The following is a 22,600-nucleotide window of genomic DNA, read 5'->3' on the forward strand; positions in this document are numbered from 1 at the left end:
TTGCATGTTTTATACAAAAATTAAATAATCTACTTTGGAGTATATGATTACGTACATCGATCGTTATGTGGACAATAAATTAACAAATCCAAGATTTTGATTGGAACTCGGAAGAATAATGTTTTTCAAACTTTGGGATGGTTATTATACTGGTATTTACACGTAAACATGTCTCTAAAGGTAGTAGTATAATTCTGAATTCTCTGTTGATTAATGATAAACTCGGTTTTTAAGCGTAAATTTCACGTGAAATCTAGAAGGGTTGTACGGTATGCGTCATGGATCATGTCACCATGCCTTCGAAAATATTATCAACCCATACAAATCAAATATATCGAACATCTTATCTGTTTGTGGTTTACATCTCTTTCTAATACTGTAGCTCAATATGTATTATGTGTTTATTTCCAAGAAATGATCAAGCAGTGTTTGTATTTGTGCTTGTGCATACACCACATAAAATTAAACTCAACTTCTTCTTAGCTAAGCAGCCTCAAACTCAGAATGGGCGGCGCTGTACTATATTATAAATTAATAATTAAATTTTAAGTATATCTAATGAATAAATGTAGGATATTCTTATATATATATATATATATTTTTTTTTGTTCAACATTCTTATATATTTTTACACTAATTTTGTCACACCAAAAAGTCACATAATAGTTTCCCCGAAATCTAATGGTAATTTCCGCACCGTACGTAACGTTGTTGTCTTTCTTCCTCACCTATAAAAATCAGACTCAATGCGTTACTCCTTTTTAATACACTTGCTAAATGCTTTCAAACTCAAAAGCCCCATAAAGAGAGTAAAACAAATAAAAAAACTTTGAAGTCATGAACAAGATCTTAAAAAACTTATTGTGTTTTAAGAAAAATGTTAAATCGTTACGAATATTCGATTCCAGGTCACTATCTTTATCTTCTTCGTCTTCTTCTTCATTCACTCCTCAGAGATACGACGTTTTCCTAAGCTTCAGAGGCGCGGATACTCGCAAGAGCTTCGTCAGTTTTCTCTACAGGGAGTTGGAATCAAAACGGATCCGAACGTTTAAAGACGACAAGGAACTGGAGAGAGGCCGCCCGATTTCTCCGGAACTTCTCCAAGCAATCAAAGGGTCGAGAATCGCGGTCGTGGTGGTCTCTGTGAACTACCCTGCTTCGCCCTGGTGTCTCGAAGAGCTCAGGGAGATTTTGAAACTTCAGAAACTGGGTTTGCTCACTGTGATACCCATTTTCTATCAGATGGATCCTTCAGCTGTGAGGAGACAGATCGGAGTTGTCTTGAAACAGTTCAAGAAGCATGAGAAGAGAGAAAGCAAAGAAAGAGTCAAATCGTGGAGGGAAGCGTTGACCAAATTGGCTAGCCTCTCCGGCGAGTGTTCAAAGGATTGGTATAAATCTCCAAAACCTATGAATCGGGCTCGAACAAAATACAATTTAGGATCTGTTGAATCGTTTCTCAAAATTTCGATTTGTTTTTCTCTGTGTCTCAAAGGAGCATTCGTCTCAAAGTTAGGATCATTGTCTCTGTTTCTAAAAGTTAGGATCTTTGTCACTGTGTCTCAAAGTTAGGATCTTTTGTCTCTGTCTCTCAAAGTTAGGATCTTTGTCTCTGTGTCTCAACGTTAGGATCTTTGTCTTTGTCTCTAAAAGTTAGGATCTTTGTCTCTGTGTCTCCCAAAGTTAGGATCTTTGTCTAATGTATCCCAAAATTTGGATCTTTTTCTCTGTGTCTCAGAGTTAGAATCTTTGTCTCTTGTCTCTCAGAGTTAGGATCGTTGTCTCTGTTTCTAAAATTTAGGATCTTTGTCTCTGTGTCTCAAAGTTAGGATATTTTGTCTCTGTCTATATCAAAGTTTGGATCTTTGTCTTCTGTTTCTCAAAGTTTGAATCTTGGTCTTATTATGTTTATGTTTTAGGGAAGATGACTCAAAGCTGGTCGAAGAAATTACTGAGCAAATATCAAACAAGTTGTTCTCCGAAACACCAAGCAATGATAATGTCTTAGTTGGGATCGACCAACACATGAGAGAGTTGTATCCACGACTTGATCTGAATTCCAATGAGGATGTTCGAGTGATTGGGATTTGGGGAAGAGGAAGCATTGGTAGATCAGCACTGGCTAGCCACGTTTACCAAAACATCAAACATGACTTTGAAGCTCATTGTTTTCTCGAAGACGTGAGACGGATTTCGCAACATTGCCGTAAATCTCATTTACAGGATGAGCTTCTTTCGAAGATGCAAGGAGAAGGTTTGGCAACAAAGAGCTTTCGTAAGTGTCTTAAGACTATCAAAGCAAGGCTAAGGAACAAGAAGGTTCTTCTTGTGGCGAACGATGTAGACAAGATCGAACAGTTCGATGCACTTGCTGAAGAATTTAACTGGTTTGGTCCAGGGAGCAGAATCATCATAACAACACAAGATAGACAGTTACTTAAATCATCAGTAGTGAGGAGTGTCTACGAAGTAGAGCTCTTAAGATGCTACGAAGTTCGTCAGCTCTTTAGGTCAGATGCCTTCAAACAAAGAGACGATCATGTTGGTTTCGACCAGTCTACATATGGAGCAATGAATATTTCAGGTTATTATTTTTTTATCACCTTGAAAAATATATTCACTCTGTTGTGTGACAAAGGCCAACTTAGACAAAGGATCAATGCAATAGTATATAGTCTTTAGTTAGACTCATTCGATTTAATAAGGCAATTAATTCTTTTAGATACAAAGTTTAGATTTAGGTCAAATAAGTTGTTGTTTTTCTTGGTTATAGATTGTTTAGAACCAGGAATATTAAATTGATTTGTTTGTTTGTTCGTTCTTTAGTTTTTAACATGTTAAGACATTCTTTTTTACTTCTGGATGTGCCAGTTGTTTGTAATACTGTTATCCCTTTGAAAGAAATAAAGAAGACACCATTTTTTAAAAAGATTTGTTTGTACAATATACTGCTATTGTTTTTTTTTTATGTTTCGATATGTCCAATAAAATGTAATGCAGGAGACACAAATAAAATGCGAAACTCAACTCTCTTCCCAGTCTCATCTGCTTTTTTTGTGTACTTGGAAGATTCAATGGCCGACTCATGTGAATTATTTGGGGGAAAAAATATGAATCAAGCTGAACAAATTTGAGATAACTTAATAAATACGAATGAAACTGAATCAGTTTTAACTTAATAATCTATGCTCCTATGTCCATGTTTCTCGAAGACTAAAAGATACTCCTTCTGTTCCTAATAGTTTGATGTTTAGGATTAGTCACACATATTAAGATAATGGTGTATATGATTAATTTATTATTTATTTTTTTTCTTTATGATTTTTACTTTTTATTTTTGGTCATCTCATCTCATACATATGTGATGATTTATTTTTCTGACATTTTCTTTACTTTTTTACTTTTACACCGTTTTAGTATTAAAAATATTTAGAACATCAATCTTTTAGAGACAAAAAATTATTTTCTAAAACATCAATTTATAAAGTTGTGAAGAAATATTTTAAAGAATATTTGTGAAGAAAAGAGAACAATATGTCAGCTAAATTAAAATAAGCGACTACCATTAGTAAACTAATAAGTAATAAGGGGTTTAAATAGTAAAAAAGTTGTTCTAAAAAAAATGATAGTGAAAAACTTATAATATAAAAAGAGAGTTACTATAATGGTATGTAAAAGATCCTTATTATTAGACTAGTACAAAAGTTTGGAAATTACTAAAAATATTTTCGGACCCTTTATATATTTACTAGACTATTTGTTCTAAATCAACTTTTATCTATTTGTTTTTAAAAATATAAGAGAGGATATAAATCAATTTTCTAAAGTCTTTTAGTCAACCACTTTGTAAACATGATAGTGGTTGTAAACTCTTATATTTTTAAACTCTCTGCACCACCAACCATCTAAATCTAAATTATATATTTAATTATTTATTTCTATAAAAGGATTTTCAAATCTTTAAGTCAACAACTTCCATAAACAAGATAATTTGTAAATACTTTTATTTCTTAAACAGTTTATAGCCGCCGTTATTTAAACTTATAAGAGTGATTGTTAATTTTTTGAACTAAATTTTGGATTGTATTTTTCAAAAACTAATATTCTACACAATCAAGATTTTTGTGAAAATAGTTTCCCTTCCAAATAGGGAATCTGATTCTAGGAGTTTCTCAATAATTTTCACTAAAAATCCAAAAACCAAATATTAGAGATGATTTTTGAATTCTAGTTTTTGGCTTTTAGATTCTAGATTTTGGTTTATAATTTGTAGATTGTGTTAAAACTTATTAAGAAAAGAAAAATAGGAAAAAAAATCAAGTCGATTAAAAATGAAAAACTAGTAAAACATAGATTTTTGTTTTTCTTTGAAAATTGACAAAAACCATCAATTTTTTTTTGGATTCTCTATTGTTTAGGAAAACCAATTTTTTCATAATCTTTATTGGCTTTAAAGTGGAAAATCTAAAACCAAAAACAGTTTTAAAATCTACAGCTGTTCAATTTTTCACCTTTTTCAAGCCAGATTTATAAATATATATATATATATATGAATTAACAAAATTCAAAAACTAAAAACCAAAATTGAAAATTTTAAAACGAAATTTTAGTTTTTTTTTTTTTTTTTTGACTAACAGCTTACAAAAATGGATTAAACAAGCCAAAACGAAGGAATATTGTTTACATAGGTAACTAAGTGCGGAACTGTACGAACTCGTCGTGCTAAATTATCCGCTTTACCATTCTGAGAAAGAGGGACATAGACCAAAGCAAAAGAAACAAACTTTTCCCTATCTGCTTGTATGTCCTCCAAATAAGGCGTAAAAGCTGGCCACTCGGAAGGTGAAGACACCATTTTCACTAAGTCGGAGCAGTCGGTGAGAAAGACAACTGATTGATTATCCGCTCCAATCATACAGCGCATAGCCCAGACAAGAGATTCAACCTCCGCATGAAGAGGGGAAAGACTGCGACGAAGGTTAGCAGCTCCCATAGAAGGAGCACTACCCCAAGGTGACATGCAAAACCATCCTCTACCCGCATAGCGATCTGTTGCTTTCCAAGAACCATCTATAAAACAAATATAACTCGAGGAGTACCTAGGATCTTCTAATCTCCCACTCCAACCGAGTGTAACCACACTATTAACAGTCGGATCTAAAACCATATCCTTTGTTTGAGCCAGATCCCATGCCTTTGCCTCATCCTCCGCTACCCTCAAGATAGCAAGGGGATTCGAGTCCAAATTACTAAAAACCTTGTCATTGCGGGCCTTCCAACTATACCATAGAATCCATGGAAAAAATTCATGTGTTGGAGTATTAGTAAACCGCCAAAAGAGAAAGTTCATGTTAGTGAAAACTGACGCTGATGGAAAAACTCCCATGGCTGTCGGAAACTGCGACAAAGCCCAAACCTGTCTCGCTGGCGGGCATTCAAAAAGGGCATGATTAATTATGTCCTCCAGAGAATCACAAAGACAACACATGGAATCAGCACTAATACCACATTTCCGCAGATTAGCTGAAACTGCCACACATCCCGAGAGCACTTGCCACATAAAATGACAGAGTTTCGGGGGGCACCTAATCTTCCATACAAAGGCCTGAAGTGGCACAATGTTGGGTCCAACCTGCACCGTATCGGTTTTTTATCCCGCCATCCTCTCCAAGAAAGACTATCACCCAAAGAAGGAAACTCAAGTAACTCGGAATGTCGAACCATTGTATTAAAAGGGACAAAAGAAGAAGCATGGCGCAAACGACCACCCCTCTTCTCATGGTTACCTTTTATTTCATTGAAATCACCAATTAGAAACCAAGGTTGATCTCTACCCAACCCAATACGAGTTAACCGTTCCCACACTAGATCACGGTTCTTTGGAACCGGATCCCGATAAATAAAAGACAAATATATTAGGTGTCCATTATAAGTAATTTCTACATCAATTAGTCCGTTTGATTGAAATAGAAAAGAAACATTATTACTATTATTATTATTATTGTAGAATAATGCCAAACCACCACTACAACGGATAGGTTCAACTGTTTTTAAAGCTGAAAAACCAAAATGACCAACAAAAAGTTCCAAAAAAGAAAAAAGTTGTCTTGTTTCAGACAAAAACAAAAAATCAGGCCTATGCTTCCCCCATAGATCTCTGAGATATCCAATTGTAACTTTATTACCCAACCCCTCGCAATTCCAACTTAAAATCTTCATTTAATAACCCTTCAGAATTGGTGGGTTAGCTCCACCGGCGATACCCTTCTCCACCTCCTGTGGCTTCAGGGTAATTGTCTCTCCAACCGAAGCAGAGCTCTTGATAGCTGGACGTTTGCGTGGTGTACACACATACACGTTCAGCTTCTTGGATCCAAGACCTTGTACACCCATAAGACCTTTCCCCTTGCGTGCTTTCTCCACCACCATAGGAGGACCCGATGCACCCACATGTGGAGGCTCATCGACAGTAAGAGATTTCGTCCCTGCAAGGACGAGTTCCTCGCCTGAGACGGTCTCCTCCTCCATACCAAAAACAACCTGATCCTCAGTCCCTCCCTCCTCTACCAAATCAGCATCAACCTGCATAGCAAGAGACTCATCCACAATAGGGACTGAATCGTCCTTCTCCTGATCACTTTCCACAACCGTTGCAGCAACCTCACCAGGATCTTGTACTGCAGGTTCCTGCACAACCGCAACAGCAATATCACCAATGGAATCAGAAAGTTCAGCAACCCCACTTTTCTCTTTCTCAACATATGTTTCCGTGGCTGATCCCCCTGAAACCAGTAAAGCAGTCACCTCCTCGACTTTATGCGGTGATAATACCTTCCCACCCACACTATCCTTTGGAGCTTCCTCCTGAAACAGAGCCTTGCGGACAACCTTTGGTGGTGGAAGTCCATCCACTGGATCCTTAACAACCGCAAGAACACCCTCCTCCACTATATCCTCCAGTTGAGCCCCAGAACTCCTTGTTGCTTTCCGGAGATGCATGTGGTCGTTATACTGCACATACGTTTGATAACGCCGTTGTTTTGTCACCGGTCCCCCAACTGGATAAGTCGACCTACCCTTCACACCTTTGTCGACCCTCCCCTCCAAAGGCCTCTTCCCATCAGCCTGAGACCTTTCACCACTTTTTTTACCTCGAGACCCTCCATTAGCACCACCCTCTGAACCAGAACCTCTCTGCCTCTCTGACTTGACATCACCCTTGTAGCTCTGGTGACGCCGATCAGCATCCTCCCTAGGCAACACAGTTGGAGCCTGAGTAGGCTCCTCCAAAGGAGGACAATGATCCTCATCATGGCACAGACTGAAACACCTCTGACAAAACCAAACAACCTTTCATAGTAAAGAGAAACAATAGTTTCCTCACCGTTGAAGAACTCTACTTCCTCTCGAAGCGTAGACACTTAAGACCATTCACAGACACCTGAACTCTCCCCCCATCAATGTCCACGTCCAGCACAGTCCCCAAGGCTTCACCAATGCTTCTGAAGGTCGGACCAGCCCAAAATTGGAAGGGCACACCCATAACACGAACCCAAAACGTTATGACCGATGGATAGGACGGATCCACATTCGGAAACCAAGGGACCATGGATACCATCCAGTGATCAAAGTGAAAGGGAGCCAACTTCAAAACTGCAACCATGTCGGCTTCTTCATCAAAGTCGAACTGGAACTTTCCCAGCCCAAGATCTGCACCCACCACCTTACCCTCAAGGTGCCAAATCCTGGGGAACATCACCAGAAGAGCCTTCATGCAGCTACCCACCACTGTTTTGGAATAACCCTCAATGAGCGCCGTGTTGTAAAAGTATGGTACCTTGACTTTACACTTCACCACCGAAGGAACCACCCCTTTCGCATTTGAGCTTTGACCCAACACCATACTTTGCGACATAGTGAGAATAAATGCCACAGGAACCTCAGCAAGAAAAGTGGGAGATTGAGAAAACTTATGAGAAGAGGAAAAACCGAAGAAAAAGTGATATTGCTTTCTGTCTCGAGGAACAGCTTTATACTCATCCTCAGGAAATATTCGCAGGATCACTTCCCCTGTACCATTAAACACCAGAATCAACGTATCCCGCCAATGATGCAATCCCCAATCAATGATTGTAAACCACAAAATCATATCATACCAGAATAAAGGCAAAATCAAGAACGCGCCACACCATATAACCCCACAACACAGTACAAGACGAATCCGAAACAGATACCAAACCTTCCACTTTCCCTTTGTGAAGACCTCATCAAATAAACTCCATAAATCCCTTAAAGGAAATTCTCGAGACCAATCAGAGAAGCCTCACAATTGTCTCAGAATCTCACATAACCCAACCGAATCAATCATTATCGCCGAGATCCACAAGATCCCTTCCCGAATCAGGCTCATCAATGCCAAAGCTGACATATCTCGTGAATGAGAGGAACCCCATTCCTCCACCGAATTATAATAAACCAAGTAACACCAATTTAAAACCAGACAAATCCAACTTTCCTATGTTAATATGATTCGCCGAATCATGATAAACGACCAAAACCTCCTCTGTCCCTCTTGAAACGAAAAAGCAAAGATCTCCCAGAAAAGAGAGTCCAAAACCCAAGCAAGAGCCAAACGCAAATTGCTCTTGATATCAGATCTCCAGCCTTCACCCCCATCACAGATCTGAATCTCAAAAATGGAAACCAGAAATGGTAACCGAATATACCCATTAGAATCACCGATGAAAGACCAGAGATGACCAGAAATACCAAAGAAAGGAACCAGATAACCTCTCCACAACCGCATATCAAAAACCTAGAGTCATCGCCATCGCCGTCTTAGCTCCTTCTCTTTTGTTACAGTTTTTGAATAATTAACAAATGATTATTTAAATTATAGTTTAAAATGGGAAAATTAGAAATAAATGATATTTTTTTTTTTGTAAAAGTATAATATCTTTTACTTCTAATGTTCCATAATCGTGTCTCTCTCTCTATAAACCATTTTTTCATTCGTCCAATAGCTAACTAAACAAATGCTTAAATTTCCTAACTAGTCAAACTAATCAAAGCCAAGAGGATAAGATGATAGTTTCATTGGGTAATGTTATTGTATTCGTGCTCATTTTCTTGTTTTGGCTGCACATCTCTTTTTCCTATTACAAAACAAACCACCTCTTTCTGAGTAGTTCAATGAAACAGAAGCTGACAAAAGCTAATCAACAGAAAGAAAGGGAAAAAAAAAGAAAATGCCAGGAAATACACTTATTGACTAGGAAGAGTCTTTGCTCAAACTCCTCTACTTGCTGCTTATATAAAGGCACTCCAGGAGTTATTTTATTTATACCATCCCATACTCTCTCATAGACATACTCATCAGAGAGTCATATAGAGAGAGGAAATCAAAAGACCAAAAATGTCTCCCAAGTACGATGTCTTCTTAAGTTTTAGAGGGATCGACACTCGCGCCAACTTCGTAAGCTTTCTCTACAAAGAACTGGAACGAAGGGGCATCCAAACTTTCAAAGACGACAAGGAGCTCCAGGATGGGCAGAGGATTTCTCCGGAGCTCCAGCGCGCCATCGAGGAGTCAAGATTCGCCGTCGTTGTGGTCTCCGTCCACTACGCTGCGTCTTCTTGGTGTCTCGACGAGCTCGTCAAGATTATGGATTTCGTGAAAAACGGTTCCATCACCGTGATGCCCATCTTCTACGGCGTGGATCCGTTTCATGTCAGGAGGCAGATCGGAGACGTCGCTGAACAGTTCAAGAAGCACGAGGCTAGAGAAAAAGATCCCGAGAAAGTGCTTTCATGGAGGCAAGCATTAAAGGATTTGGCTAATATCTCCGGCCAGTGTTCATCGAAATGGTGAAATTTCATAACTTTGATGATGATAAAAATCACTGGATTTTTATAGTTAGATTAGATTTGCCTCGAAAGATTGAATTTTTATTAGAATCGGTGCTTAAGTTTCGATTTTTTTTTGCTCTGTCTCTGTAGGAGCAATGACTCGAAGCTGGTGGACGCAACTGTTGACACGATATCAGAAAAGCTGATGATTTTTACAAGATTAAGCAATGGGGGGAAGATAGTGGGGATTGAGAGACACATGAAGAAACTTAACCGGTTAATGGATTTGAATTTTAAGAAACCTGTGAGAGTAATTGGGATTTGGGCAAGTGGAGGAAGAAACGGTAGATCGACTCTAGCTAAGCATGTTTATCAGACATGGTGTAAAGACTTTGAAACCCACTGTTACTTGGGAAACGTGAAAAGGATTTTCAAGGGTCGCCACTTAGCGCATCTACACGACGAGTTTCTGGAAAAGATTGAAGGAGCATACTTGACGAGCAGAGGAAGTCTCAAGAGACAAAAGGTTCTGCTAGTGGCAGACGACGTCTATAAGGTTGAACAGTTAGATGCCTTGGCAGAGGATTTCACCGATTTTGGTCCGGGGAGTGTTGTTGTCATCACTACACAAGACAAGCAGCTGTTGATTTCTTATGGTATAAAGGATGTCTACGAAGTAGAGGATTTGAGATGCGAGAAACTTTGTGACCTCAGAACATTTGCCTTTAAAAAGAGGAGAGACATCTTTGCTGCATTCGAGTCGGCTTTGTATGAAGCAAAGGATTTTGTCACGGAATGTTTTGGTTGTCCAAGTGGTACATCTGGTGTTTATGAGAAATTGTTGAAATAATTTTTGGATCTTACTGCTACTAAGCCGCAGGTTAACTCTTCACAATTAGAGAGACCGGCTCTTTTCCTATCCGGCAAGAGGATTCATCGCTATCCCTTGCTCTTTGAATTTTATTTTTGGTTGTAATGTTTTTATTTTTGGGTCTTTTCCTTTTGGGTTTATGTTTTGTTTATGAGTTCATTTAAGTTGTATTTTTTTTTTGCTATTAATAAGTTGGTATCAATCTTTAATATTTAAACTAAAAACATATGAAAAAAAATTGTTTAAATTTTTTTCTTGTATTTGTCTTACTAATAAGAAAAAAACAAAAAAAAATTGATTGTAAAACTTATAATCATGAATAGAATCAGTGTGTAAAAAAATAGATTGTAATTTTTTTAAGGAACTTTTACGATTGGCAAATCGGAAAAATGTCATTAAAATCACGAACTTTAGGTAAGGTCATTAAAAACATGAAGTTTCGTTGACTTACCATTTTAATCACCATATATTTGTTGACCACAACGAAAAGAACATGTCGTTAAATCCCTAAACGGAGCAATTAGCCGGCGTTAAGAGATCGTTATTTCACTTAACGGAGGTGCAAAATGACACCGTTTGAACCAGAGCAAACCAGATAAAAAAAAAACCCCAAATCGAAAATCAATCTCTAACTTTCTCTTTCCCCAATCGAAAACTCTAATCCCTAATTCTCTTTTTCCCTAATCGATTTCTCAGTTCTTATCTCCAATCAAAAACTCTTATCTCATTCTTATCCAACAGATATGAGTTGCAATTTTGGGCAATCGAGTGGTGAAAAGAGAGACCGAGGATGCCATGGGGTTCCCTCGAAGTGTCATTGTGGTTTAGATGTTGTTCTCTACACATCGAACACGCAAGCAAACCCAGGAAGACCTTTCTTTCGCTGTCCAAACAGAGGAGATGTATGTATTAGAATTGTTTTGAATTAGTGTGTTTTCGAATTTGATGCAAGTTTTTGTTTTTCAAGACCATTTATTCAAATGGGTTGAAGAAGGTGTATAGGAAGAGGTTGTAGACTTGAAGGCTCAGATCGAAGAACTGAAGGAAGATGGAATGTTGATCAAAAGAGACAATAAGAAATGGAAGTTGATGAGCTCATTCTGCTTGGTGTGTCTTTGTTTTAGTGTCATTGCCCTTGTGATCTTTATTCTTAAAACCAAAAACCAGAAATTAGTTCTTGGTTACTAGAGTTTGTTGTAATGTATTTTGTGTTTGTGGTAATGTGACTTTGTAATGGTAGTTTGGCAATGAAAGACTTTGTTGTTTTGGGCATTGATAACTTGTTTTGACAACAAACCAAAAAACTTGATACAACAAAACATAACAAACCCTATTCAACAAAACAAAACAAATACGAGACAACATAGATAGTTTTAACTTTGGTCCTAGAACATAAGAAAAAAACTAGTTGATGCAACAAAACAAATCCGAGTGAACAAAGCAAATCGAAGACAACAAAACCAAAAACTAGTTGGAACACTCAAACAATAATGCAAATCTACCAAGTCCTTGCCCTTGTGATACTTGTGGTTGTGATCCTTCTCTTGGTGGTCCTTGTTTTATTGATCTTTCTCCTTGTGATCCTTCTCCGTGTGATCTTTGTGGTTGTGATCCTTTTATATCCCATTTTAAAAAAGCTCCATCTATACCTATGATAGGTCTACAAGTTTTTTTCCATGTATCCTTTTGAGCTTTAAAACATATATACAACCGAAAAAACCTCTGTTTGCTTCCAACCACTGGCCCTGGAACTGTCTCAATCTCAAAATCTGAGCCAGGGTTCTGATTCAATACCTCTGCTTGATAATCCCATATTCTTGCAAAGTGTGATTCATGACTAGCCTTTCTTGCACTCATCACCTTGGTCTTCGCCTTTGCACACTGATCTGGAGTTACTTCTAAGTTATACTCTCTCTTAATCTCAGCAGCCATCTCGTATTTTGTAAGCTTAGGATTTACTCTAAGCCTTTCGACAAACAAGAAAGCTATAAAAGACCTCTTCAACATATTTGAATACCCTGACCTAACACATATATGCTCATTCACATAAACTCTAATTTGCATCTTATGCTTCCTCTTCTCATATGAGCAATACACTCTCCAAGGACACTGAACACCATCCTCATCAACGTAGCAACACTTTGCACCAACCAAGAAAGCATTGGACTGATAGAGTTTAATATCATACCTTGTCTTCAATGAGTACATCAACACGGAAAGATTGAAGTCTTCGAGAGAGTTGTATGTCTTCTCCACGGCTAACAAAGACTCTGGATCAGTAGGAGCTGCCTCATCTTTGTCTTCTTCTTCCATCTCGTCTTTGTCGTCCGACGACAAAGGATCCGGTAGCTTGTCATTGTCCCATATATCATCCCCACTGTCGGAATCGGAATCACCTTCCTCTGTTCTAACCATCTCTGGGAAATCATCTTCGATGTTTACATTAGCAACTTCTTCGAGAGCTGGTTCTTCGACATTAGCTTCGTCATTTCCACCACCAACTGCGTCATCAACATCATTGCAATCCTCATCTCCATACACCGCGCAGTCATCTTCGCTACAGTCATCTTTGCTGTCGTGCTCAACTGGAGCCTCCACTTCGTCTTCTTCATCACTTCCATCACTTCTTTTTTTACGTTTTCCATGCCGACGTGAAGCTCCACCATTACCTCTCTTTCCTTTAGCTCCAACAACAGATTCAGATACACATACAACCGGTTCACTACCTCCATCTCCAACATTAGAATCTGCAACTGCAACGTCTTGCGGTGGAGGTTGCGGTGGAGGTGGAGCTCCATCTTCAACTCGAGCCTCTTCATCTAATGGGTTTCAATCAAACACAATTAGACTCCGTGATTCATCTTCTGGTGGAGGTGGAGTTCCAACAAATGATATCACACCTTTATTTCTCACTTTCGGCATTTGGGACTGAGAAATCGATTGGGTTTGAGGAGAATATCAAATTGGAGAAATGAGAATTAGGGATTTGGTTTTCAATGGGATCGATTTGGGGATTTTTTGTTATGTTCTCTCGTGTTCAAACGGTGTCGTTTTGACACTAACGGGGAAGATAAACGATATTTTAACGCCGACTAATTGCTCCGTTTAGGGATTTAACGGCATGTTTTTTTCGTCGTGGTCAACAAATATATGGTGATTAAAATGGTAAGTCAACGAAAGTTCATGTTTTTAATAGCCTTACCTAAAGTTCATGATTAAAATGACCACATTTTGAAAATTCGTGATTTTAATGATATTTTTCCCATTGACAAATTGACAATTCTAAATTCTTTTACAAACAAGTACAATAGAGTAAACCAAAGGAGAGCATGTAACTATTAATTATTATTTTTTTTTGTTTGTCTTAATATAAATTTTTATTATATTCTTATTATAATCTTACCAAAAAAAAAAAATCTTATTATAATAAAACAAGTAGGAAAAAAACAAAAAAAGGAGTATGAAAATATAATAATAAGAAGAAAATGAAAATGCGAAGAAATTTTCCGGAAGAAGTAGTCCTCTGTGACAAACTCAAACTCATTCCACCATGTGTCCATGGCCATGGCGACACCTCACCATCTCCTTCTTCACCTCCGCTGCTATAAAATTACCCAGTTGCCTTATTTCTCTTTATACTCTCATAGAGAATTCAATCATCAAATGTCTGATACTTCTACCTTCCACAAGTTCGATGTTTTTCTTAGCTTCAGAGGACTCGACACTCGCCGCAACTTGATCAGTTTCCTCTACAATGAACTGATCCGAAGGAACATTCGAACTTTCAAAGACGACAAGGAGTTGGAGCGTGGCCGGAGGATTTCGCCGGAGCTGGTACGCGCCATCCAGGAGTCGAGGTCCGCCGTCGTTGTGGTCTCCGTCAACTACGCTGCGTCTCCTTGGTGTCTCGAAGAGCTCGTCAAGATCATGGAGTTCGAGAAACAGGGTTCCATCACCGTGATGCCCATCTTCTACGGCGTGGATCCGTGCCATGTGAGGAGGCAGATCGGACTAGTCGATGAACAGTTTAAGAAGCATGAGGCTAGAGAAGATCATGAGAAAGTGCTTTCATGGAGGCAAGCGTTGACCAATTTGGCGAGTATCTCCGGCGATTGTTCATGGAAATGGTAAAAGTTTGTAACTTTGATTGATGATATAAAAAGATTGAATTTTTAATTGTTAGGTTTGATTTGAATCAGTCTCCTGATCTCGTTTAGGGAAGATGACTCGAAGATGGTCGATGAAATTACTGACAAAATATCAAAAAGGTTGATGATTGATACAACAAGAAGCAATGGGAGTGACCTTGTGGGGATTGATGCACACATGAAAGCTCTTCACCGGTTATTGGATTTGAACTCTAAGAAAACTGTGAGAGTGATTGGGATTTGGGCAAGAGGAGGCAATGGTAGATCGGCTTTAGCTAAATTCGTTTATCAGAACATCTGTCAACACTTTGAAAGCCATTATTTCCTGGAAAGTGTGAAAAAGATTTCTCAGGATCGCCACATGTCGCATCTTCATGAAGACTTTATGATAAGGATTCAAGGAGAATGCTTGAGTAAATTAAGGCTCAAGAACCAAAAAGTTCTGCTTGTTGCTGACGATGTCAATAAGCTTGAACAGTTGGATGCTCTTGCAGAGGATTTTAACTGTTTTGGTCCGGGGAGCATAGTTATCATCACTACACAAGACAAGCAGCTGCTTATCTCTTCTGGCATAAAGCTTGTTTATGAAGTAGAGCTTCTGAGATTCCAGAAAGTTCGTGGACTCTTCAGACAATTAGCTTTCAAAGAGAGAGACGTTTCTGCTGCGTTTGAGTTGGCTTTGCATAGGGCAGCTAATGTTGCAATGGAATGGTTAGGTTGTCTACGTGGTAGATATGGTTAGGGGGAAAGTGTTTAGAATCAGTTTATAAAGCAAGATCCCTTTTTCATATACATTAAGTTAAAGAATGACTAAACTTAGTATGATGTGATTGTGGCTTAGAAATAGGAATGCTTTTTCTATTTTTGGAGTGGGTTGCTGGTGTATAGAAGAATATTATTCTTTGATTGGATTAAATAATATACAAATTCTTTTTCAAGTTTGGGTTTTGATGTTTGTAGTGGAGATCTAAAGTTCCTAACTTTCATTTCTTGATTTTGCTTTTCCAAGGAAAAAGAATAAAGTATAATATTTCAAAGTTCGAACCTAAAATGACTAACATGGGAAAAGAAAGAAAGGGAAGCTTTTGAAGAGGGAGATCCCAAAAGCGTGAAAGCTCTGATCTTCTTTTTCTCACACTGTCACTTTGAGAATTTTGTGTCTGAGAAAGACAAAGAATGGGTACTTTTGTCTGCAATTTCCTTTTTATCAGATTTATGCTTTTTTGATTGATTCCTGATTGTTGGTTGGTTCTTTCTCGTTTTGCTAGCAGCGTAGATCCATGTGATTTGAAATATATGAGTCCATTTTTCCTCTGCTTTCTTAAGAAAGAATGTCGTTGTTATTTGTTTCAGAAAGTAATGCCTCTGCATGCATAAGCAATATATTAGAATATGTGGGATATTCTAATACAATACTAAAGACCGAGTCGTTTCTCTCGTTTCATTGCAAACTTGTTTGATTCGGTTGTTGACTAAATATCTCAATTAGGAGGACACTGATTGTTTATATTGGATGCAGATAAGAGCGAGGGATGTGGTTCTGTACAGCTTATTGACGGAGATGGTACATACAATGTCTCTGGCATAGATCATTTCATTAAAGAGGTGAAACTTGGAGACTGTGGCCTCTCTTATGCTGTTGTCTCCATTATGGGTCCTCAAAGCAGCGGTATGCATTCTTTTAGAGGAGAGGGACTTTTTTCATACTCACAACTTTGTAATGCCATTCTTTTGTGTTTTGGCAGGGAAGAGTACATTATTGAATCATTTGTTTGGAACAAACTTTTTGGAGATGGATGCATTTAAGGGAAGGTATGATTTCATCTGATAGTGTTGCTTTTGACTTCCGTGTTAAAGATTTTCGACTGATTAAGAACTCGTCTATAGGTCTCAGACCACAAAAGGTATCTGGCTCGCAAGATGTGCCGGTATAGAGCCTTGCACCCTTGTAATGGATTTGGAGGGCACTGATGGAAGAGAGCGAGGAGAGGTAATTTTTCTCTCATTGTTTTGGTTTAGTGTGCGGCAGTGAATGTCTTTCTTTCTATAATTGGTGTTCTCTTCTGGCCAAGCAGGATGATACGGCATTCGAGAAACAGAGTGCTCTTTTCGCTCTTGCTATCTCGGATATCGTCTTGATCAACATGTAAGTTTGTAGTTGAAACATCAGAATTTCCGCTTTTGGCTTTCTTGAAAGGATAGTGTTTCGTTACAAATGATCAATGCTTATACTTTTAGGTGGTGTCACGATATTGGCCGTGAACAAGCTGCGAACAAACCTCTCTTGAAAACTGTCTTTCAGGTATATTTTTTGATGCTCAGCCGTGAACAAGCTGCGAACAAAGCTTTTTTTTTTATATGTATCAAATTTATTTTCTTACCCTTGGGTTTGAATCTTTGGAGTTGTGTTTGACAGGTTATGATGCGATTATTTAGTCCACGTAAAACAACAATGCTGTTTGTAATACGAGATAAAACCCGGGTAGACTCTCTTCTCTTTTCTTCATCATCCTTCTTACATTGCAAATATGTACTCCTAACTGGTACATTGTTTTGCTGATATGATTGTGGCTGCAGACGCCGTTAGAGAATTTAGAGCCTGTCTTAAGAGAAGATATTCAGAAGGTAAAAGAGAAGTGACTTTCATCTAATTTCCAAATTGATATTCAAAGAAAGGCAGATGATCAACGGTCGATTGTTCTTCTTTGTGGCAGATATGGGATTCTGTTCCAAAGCCTGAAGCACACAAGGACACTCCTCTAAGTGACTTCTTCAATGTATGTTATGCTAGAACTAGAATTATTAGATCAGTGGTTGCCAACTTTCATAAATGTCATGCTGTTTCTCTCTTTGATGGCTAGGTTGAAGTTGTTGCTCTTTCCAGTTATGAGGAGAAGGAAGAACAGTTTAAAGAGCAGGTGTGTATGTGAGAGGCCAAGCTTATTACAGATGGCTGAGACTTATGTTGTGTGTTTCAAATTGAATCTATCTGTAGTTAGATTTAATCTTTTTTTTGGAACTTAGATTGCTAGTTTGCGACAACGGTTCATGCATTCTATTGCACCGGGTGGTCTTGCTGGAGACAGAAGAGGAGTAATTCCAGCCTCAGGGTTTGCATTTAGTGCCGATCAAATCTGGAGAGTCATCAAAGAGAATAAGGATCTTGACCTTCCAGCCCACAAGGTAGCTGATAGTGCTAGCTTTAATTATTCTTTAAACTCCCTCTAAGCTCATTCTGTTTGCAGGTAATGGTGGCTACCGTGCGGTGTGAAGAAATTGCAAATGAGAAGTTTGCGCATTTCATTTCAAACGACGTAATGCTTCTGCAAAATCTTAAGACTTTCATTGAAATGTCTGTGGAAGTTCCATAATCACTAACTAACCTTTTTACTTCATCTACAGGACTGGCGCCAACTGGATGCGGAGGTGCAAGCTGGTCCAGTTTCTAACTTTGGAAAGAGGCTTACTACCATTCTCGGTTCTTGCTTGTCAGAGTAAGTACATTTATATAATCAAGCTACACAAGAACACACTGTGGTTGAATTCAATATGAATGTCAAGATCAGTAATTTCAAATAAGATTTACCGTTGTTTCCGAAATCTTCCTTTTGGGTTTGATCTTCACAGTCTTCTATTTTTAATAGATATGATGGGGAGGCTACATTCTTCGATGAAGGTGTCAGATCTTCGAAGAGACATCAGCTTGAAGAAAAGCTTCTCCAAGTAATAACTACAATCTGAGATCTGTTGAGCATGCTGTTAAAGCTACATGCAGTTGTGTCAATTAAGATAAATGAATGCTGATAGAATTTTACTTGTTTCTATCACTGGAGTTCGATTCTGTGCTTTCCTTACTTTTATATCACTTAACAGCTAGTGAATCCAGCGTTTCAAGATGTCTTGGGACATATAAGATGGGGAATGCTTGAAAAGTTTAAGGCTTCTTTTGATAAGGCTTTAAGCATTGGTGAAGGGTTTTCTTCAGCTTCCCAAGATTGGTTCAAGGCTTGCATGGCCCAATTCGATGAAGAGTGTGCAGGTGCCATCATTGAACAAGCCAATTGGGACACAGAGAAAGTACGGGACAAGCTAGTCCGTGACATTGAGGCTCACATTTCCTCTGTGCGGACTTCCAAGTTATCTGAACTTACCAGTCTATATGAGGTAACAGAAAGAATAAAGAAAGCTTGGGAAATTGAGCTTTGTTACTGATTTAGCCTCTAAATTGCAGTCAAAAGTTCATGAAGCATTATCAGAACCGGTTGAAGCTCTGTTGGAAGGAGCCAACAGTGAAACGTGGACAACAGTAAAGAAGCTTTATCAGCGTGAAACTGAATCTGCAGTTTCTGGACTTAGTAGTGCATTAGCTGGTTTTGACATGGAAGAAGAAACGAGAGATAAAATGGTGAAGAGCCTTCAGGATTATTCAAGAGGTGTCATTGAATCTAAGGCAAAAGAAGAAGCTGGAAGGGTTTTGATGCGTATGAAGGAAAGGTATAGCAAGCCTCCTTTATGTGCTCAGTGATCTTTTAAAACCAGTTTCAGACAACCATTTAATTTTGAATTCGTTTTTGTATTTTTCTCCAGGTTTGCTACAATCTTCAGCCAAGATTCTGATTCAATGCCACGTGTTTGGACCGGAAATGAGGATCTTCGAGCCATTACTAAATCAGCTCGATCTGCTGTATGATTTGTTATTCCTCTTTACATTTTGTTTTATAGGCTTGATATATAAGGTCTAAACACCTTCGTATGGTTTCTCGTTTTCAGTCCTTGAAGTTGCTCTCAGTAATGGCTGTAATTCGATTGGGGGATGAACCGGATAACATCGCAAAGACCCTAACTGTTTCTCTGTTGGATTCAACAAATAATGAAACTTCTAAAAAAAGCATCACAACATCTGATCCACTGGCTTCAAGCACCTGGGATGAGGTGTGTATAACTCTACTTCCATGTGTTTCCAACTTCAGTTGATTCTTGTTCTTAACAGATATGATCCCATTACTTTTAAAGGTTCCATCATCAAGAACTTTGATCACACCGGTGCAATGTAAATCTATATGGAGACAGTTCAAGACAGAAACAGAGTATACAGTGACCCAAGCCATATCTGCACAGGCATGATTACTTCACTTACAGTTTAGCTCTTTGTCTGCCTTATGAATACTTATATAAAGTGTTCATACTACTAATTCAGGAGGCGAACAGGCGTGGAAATAACTGGTTACCTCCTCCATGGGCAATTCTTGCATTGATCGTCCTTGGATTCAACGAATTTATGACTCTTTTAAGGTCCATCAAAAGCCAGAAATGATTGCTTCATATCCTATGATGATATGTAACATTCTGAAATCTCTTTTCCTTTTTGATGTAACAGAAACCCTCTCTATCTCGGTGTCATCTTTGTCGCCTTCCTTCTGCTTAAAGCACTGTGGACGCAATTGGATATCCCTGGCGAATTCCGCAATGGTGCAGTAAGTGTTTTGCCAACCTTCGTATCCCATTAAAGTAGAAGTAACTTTCCAAGAATCATGAACGTGAGAAAAAGTTCAAGATTCAAGAATTCTAGATAACAAATACTAATATGAAAATACGACATATGGTTTCCTCAGCTTCCAGGGCTCATATCAATATCAGCAAAGTTTGTTCCCACGGTTATGAATCTTATCAAGAATCTTGCCGCGCAAGGAGAAGCCCCTCCTGCAGCTGCTAATCCAGAAAACCGTCGTTCGAGCAACAACACCTCTTCATCAGGAAATCCACCAGATCACAAAAGCTCTTCAAAAGAGGAGTAAATACTCTCCAAAAGGTTTGATTCCCGGTACTTGGCATTTTTTTTTCCCTCATCCCCTGACTTGAGTCCAGAACGCTGCGTTTAGGGACCTTTTGCTCTGTCTTAGACTTCTCTTTGCACCCAAGTGACTTAACAGTGTAGAAGCTTCGTGGTATGATTTTTTGAATCGGTATTGAATATTTTTCTCTTGCATAAACAACCAAAAAGAAAAAGTTGTCGAACTCAATAAATATATGTGTACCTTCTTCATACAATAACTCGTTTCATGGAAGTGGTATAGCATGGGATAAGATGCCAATCCCATGAAAAGTGAGCAAAATATTAATATTTACATTAACTGCTGAGTGGGTAAGTTTAATAACCATCTTCTTAAAATATTGTATATGTTCAGAATCCAACTCATGGATTGGTGTGTGTATTTATTATCATCATTTCTATACATATCCACCCCCAATAACTCTCTCAATTATACACCTCAACAAATCTTTAGAAGTTTTTTTTTAAAAAAACAATCTACTTTGTAAAAACTGTCTAAAGCCATTGAGGTTATTAGAATGGGGGTATTGACTATATTAACCTTTTTCCTAATTAAGTATTTTTGCATGTTATATGAGAGATTAATGTTTCCCTCATAAGAAGCATTCGTTAACTAATTCAACATCATGATCATGTTTTATGTGGCTTATTAAATGAAACAAATTTTTGTTAGTTGTGAAACTGATATGTTAAGTCAGAGAAAATCTCATGTGATCTTATATGACCAGACCATCGTTACGAGATGCGATGTGACTTTTTTTCCATTTCGTACTAAACTTGCAATCCTGATGAACTACATCCAATGTGCCTTGTTAAGAGCATATCCGATTCGACACCAAAACACCAAATTTAGTGTAATTTTTTAATACTAAAAGTTTTCCAGTGGGACATAAAAATGACATCAGTTTGATGTTGTTAATAGTATATTACACTAAATTTGGTGTGACATTTTTGACAACACTAAACACAATTTACTTTTTATTAGTAAAATTATAAGCAAAATCTTTAATTTAGCAACAAATAAATAATTATATCATAATTTTTGTTGTGTATGTTAATTTAATTGATATGAAAATATCTGATGAGTTATTAACTTTATAAGATATTTAAATTAATGCACAAATTGTTATAAGAATACATAATAGATGGAAGCATAAAATTATAACATTTTTTAAAAATGATACTATATCAACTAATCACCTAATTATAAAACAATAAATATTTATCAAAATTACTAATGGTAAAAGAATAATGTTATTAGTGTGATATTTGGTGTTATTGCCTATTGGTTGGATTCTTGAAGAATAGACAAAATGTGGTGTTAAAACTATAATCGATCGCATTCATGCTGCTGCTCAACCAAATAAAATCGATGATGTTGTTTTAGTTAGGTGAAGATCAATTCTAAATTTCTAATTAGTTGCCAAAAAAACATGGGCCGTGAAGATTCTTGTTAGTAACCAACAGTCATAATTATAAGTTTGTTATAAACTACTACTATAAGATAATTAATTAATATGCTAATAACTAAAATGACTTGCCAAAAACATGGCTCTGTGTATATTGTTAGTTTTTGATTTTGGTTAGGTGAAGATGATTAATTGATAAAGTTTGAATCCATGAAGTCTTTGATCCAACGGCTACCATACTTCCTACTTCAATCGTTTTCATATCGCCATTAATGACACAGATCGACAAGCTGTACAACTATCACTTTTTACTATCTCTAATTTGTTTTTATATGATACTATACCTGTATGTATACTATATTTACTAATCATACTGTTTTTACAGCTGGTCCCAAATATCAAAACAGAGTCGTGGGACACGAGTTTAGATGTACTAAGGAGAAGCCTTTTAATTAAATTCGTGTTTATCACCTAGGTAATCTGATAGCAA

At 37.7% G+C, this 22,600-nt stretch overlaps 6 protein-coding genes across 7 annotated transcripts; 4 read left to right on the forward strand and 2 right to left on the reverse strand.

Annotated features, from left to right (window-relative positions):
• Window positions 1-763: 763 nt before the first annotated feature.
• Window positions 764-2,932, forward strand: LOC104751144 (disease resistance protein Roq1). The gene is made up of 2 exons (XM_019238286.2): window positions 764-1,394; window positions 1,923-2,932. Exons 1-2 carry the CDS (start codon window positions 838-840, stop codon window positions 2,683-2,685), a joined length of 1,320 nt encoding a protein of 439 aa, XP_019093831.1. The 5' UTR covers window positions 764-837; the 3' UTR covers window positions 2,686-2,932.
• A 1,722-nt stretch (window positions 2,933-4,654) lies between these two features.
• LOC147925823 (uncharacterized) lies at window positions 4,655-5,727 on the reverse strand. Its single transcript, XM_087492784.1, has 3 exons — window positions 5,688-5,727; window positions 5,370-5,532; window positions 4,655-5,282 (listed from the first exon to the last, which is right to left on the reverse strand). Exons 1-3 carry the CDS (start codon window positions 5,725-5,727, stop codon window positions 4,655-4,657), a joined length of 831 nt encoding a protein of 276 aa, XP_087348910.1.
• Window positions 5,728-5,972: 245 nt separating this feature from the next.
• Window positions 5,973-8,884, reverse strand: LOC109129699 (uncharacterized). The gene is made up of 2 exons (XM_087490159.1): window positions 8,160-8,884; window positions 5,973-8,073 (listed from the first exon to the last, which is right to left on the reverse strand). The coding sequence occupies exon 2, from the start codon at window positions 7,000-7,002 to the stop codon at window positions 6,223-6,225; it is 780 nt and encodes a 259-aa protein (XP_087346285.1). The 5' UTR covers window positions 7,003-8,073; window positions 8,160-8,884; the 3' UTR covers window positions 5,973-6,222.
• Window positions 8,885-9,114: 230 nt separating this feature from the next.
• Window positions 9,115-10,932, forward strand: LOC104751145 (disease resistance protein Roq1). Its single transcript, XM_010473035.3, has 2 exons — window positions 9,115-9,870; window positions 10,003-10,932. Exons 1-2 carry the CDS (start codon window positions 9,419-9,421, stop codon window positions 10,700-10,702), a joined length of 1,152 nt encoding a protein of 383 aa, XP_010471337.1. The 5' UTR covers window positions 9,115-9,418; the 3' UTR covers window positions 10,703-10,932.
• Window positions 10,933-14,181: 3,249 nt separating this feature from the next.
• LOC104753807 (disease resistance protein Roq1-like) lies at window positions 14,182-15,809 on the forward strand. 2 transcript variants are annotated; one of them, XM_087490158.1, is made up of 2 exons: window positions 14,182-14,850; window positions 14,941-15,809. In XM_087490158.1, exons 1-2 carry the CDS (start codon window positions 14,282-14,284, stop codon window positions 15,611-15,613), a joined length of 1,242 nt encoding a protein of 413 aa, XP_087346284.1. In that variant the 5' UTR covers window positions 14,182-14,281; the 3' UTR covers window positions 15,614-15,809. The 2 variants fall into 2 exon arrangements, with proteins under 2 accessions (XP_087346284.1, XP_087346283.1); XM_087490157.1 differs by having other exon boundaries at window positions 14,212-14,850; window positions 14,923-15,809.
• LOC147925824 (protein ROOT HAIR DEFECTIVE 3 homolog 1-like) lies at window positions 15,576-20,919 on the forward strand. The gene is made up of 22 exons (XM_087490156.1): window positions 15,576-16,051; window positions 16,391-16,540; window positions 16,617-16,683; window positions 16,759-16,861; window positions 16,947-17,017; window positions 17,110-17,173; window positions 17,288-17,353; window positions 17,449-17,496; window positions 17,586-17,648; window positions 17,733-17,789; window positions 17,896-18,054; window positions 18,117-18,185; window positions 18,274-18,365; window positions 18,516-18,594; window positions 18,745-19,035; window positions 19,103-19,365; window positions 19,459-19,555; window positions 19,642-19,803; window positions 19,885-19,989; window positions 20,069-20,163; window positions 20,249-20,345; window positions 20,484-20,919. Exons 1-22 carry the CDS (start codon window positions 16,048-16,050, stop codon window positions 20,664-20,666), a joined length of 2,385 nt encoding a protein of 794 aa, XP_087346282.1. The 5' UTR covers window positions 15,576-16,047; the 3' UTR covers window positions 20,667-20,919.
• The last annotated feature ends 1,681 nt before the right edge of the window (window positions 20,920-22,600 follow it).

Source organism: Camelina sativa, chromosome 16, assembly GCF_030686135.1.
Source record: "Camelina sativa cultivar CO46 ecotype springtype chromosome 16, ASM3068613v1".
In the NCBI taxonomy this organism is placed as follows: domain Eukaryota; kingdom Viridiplantae; phylum Streptophyta; class Magnoliopsida; order Brassicales; family Brassicaceae; genus Camelina; species Camelina sativa.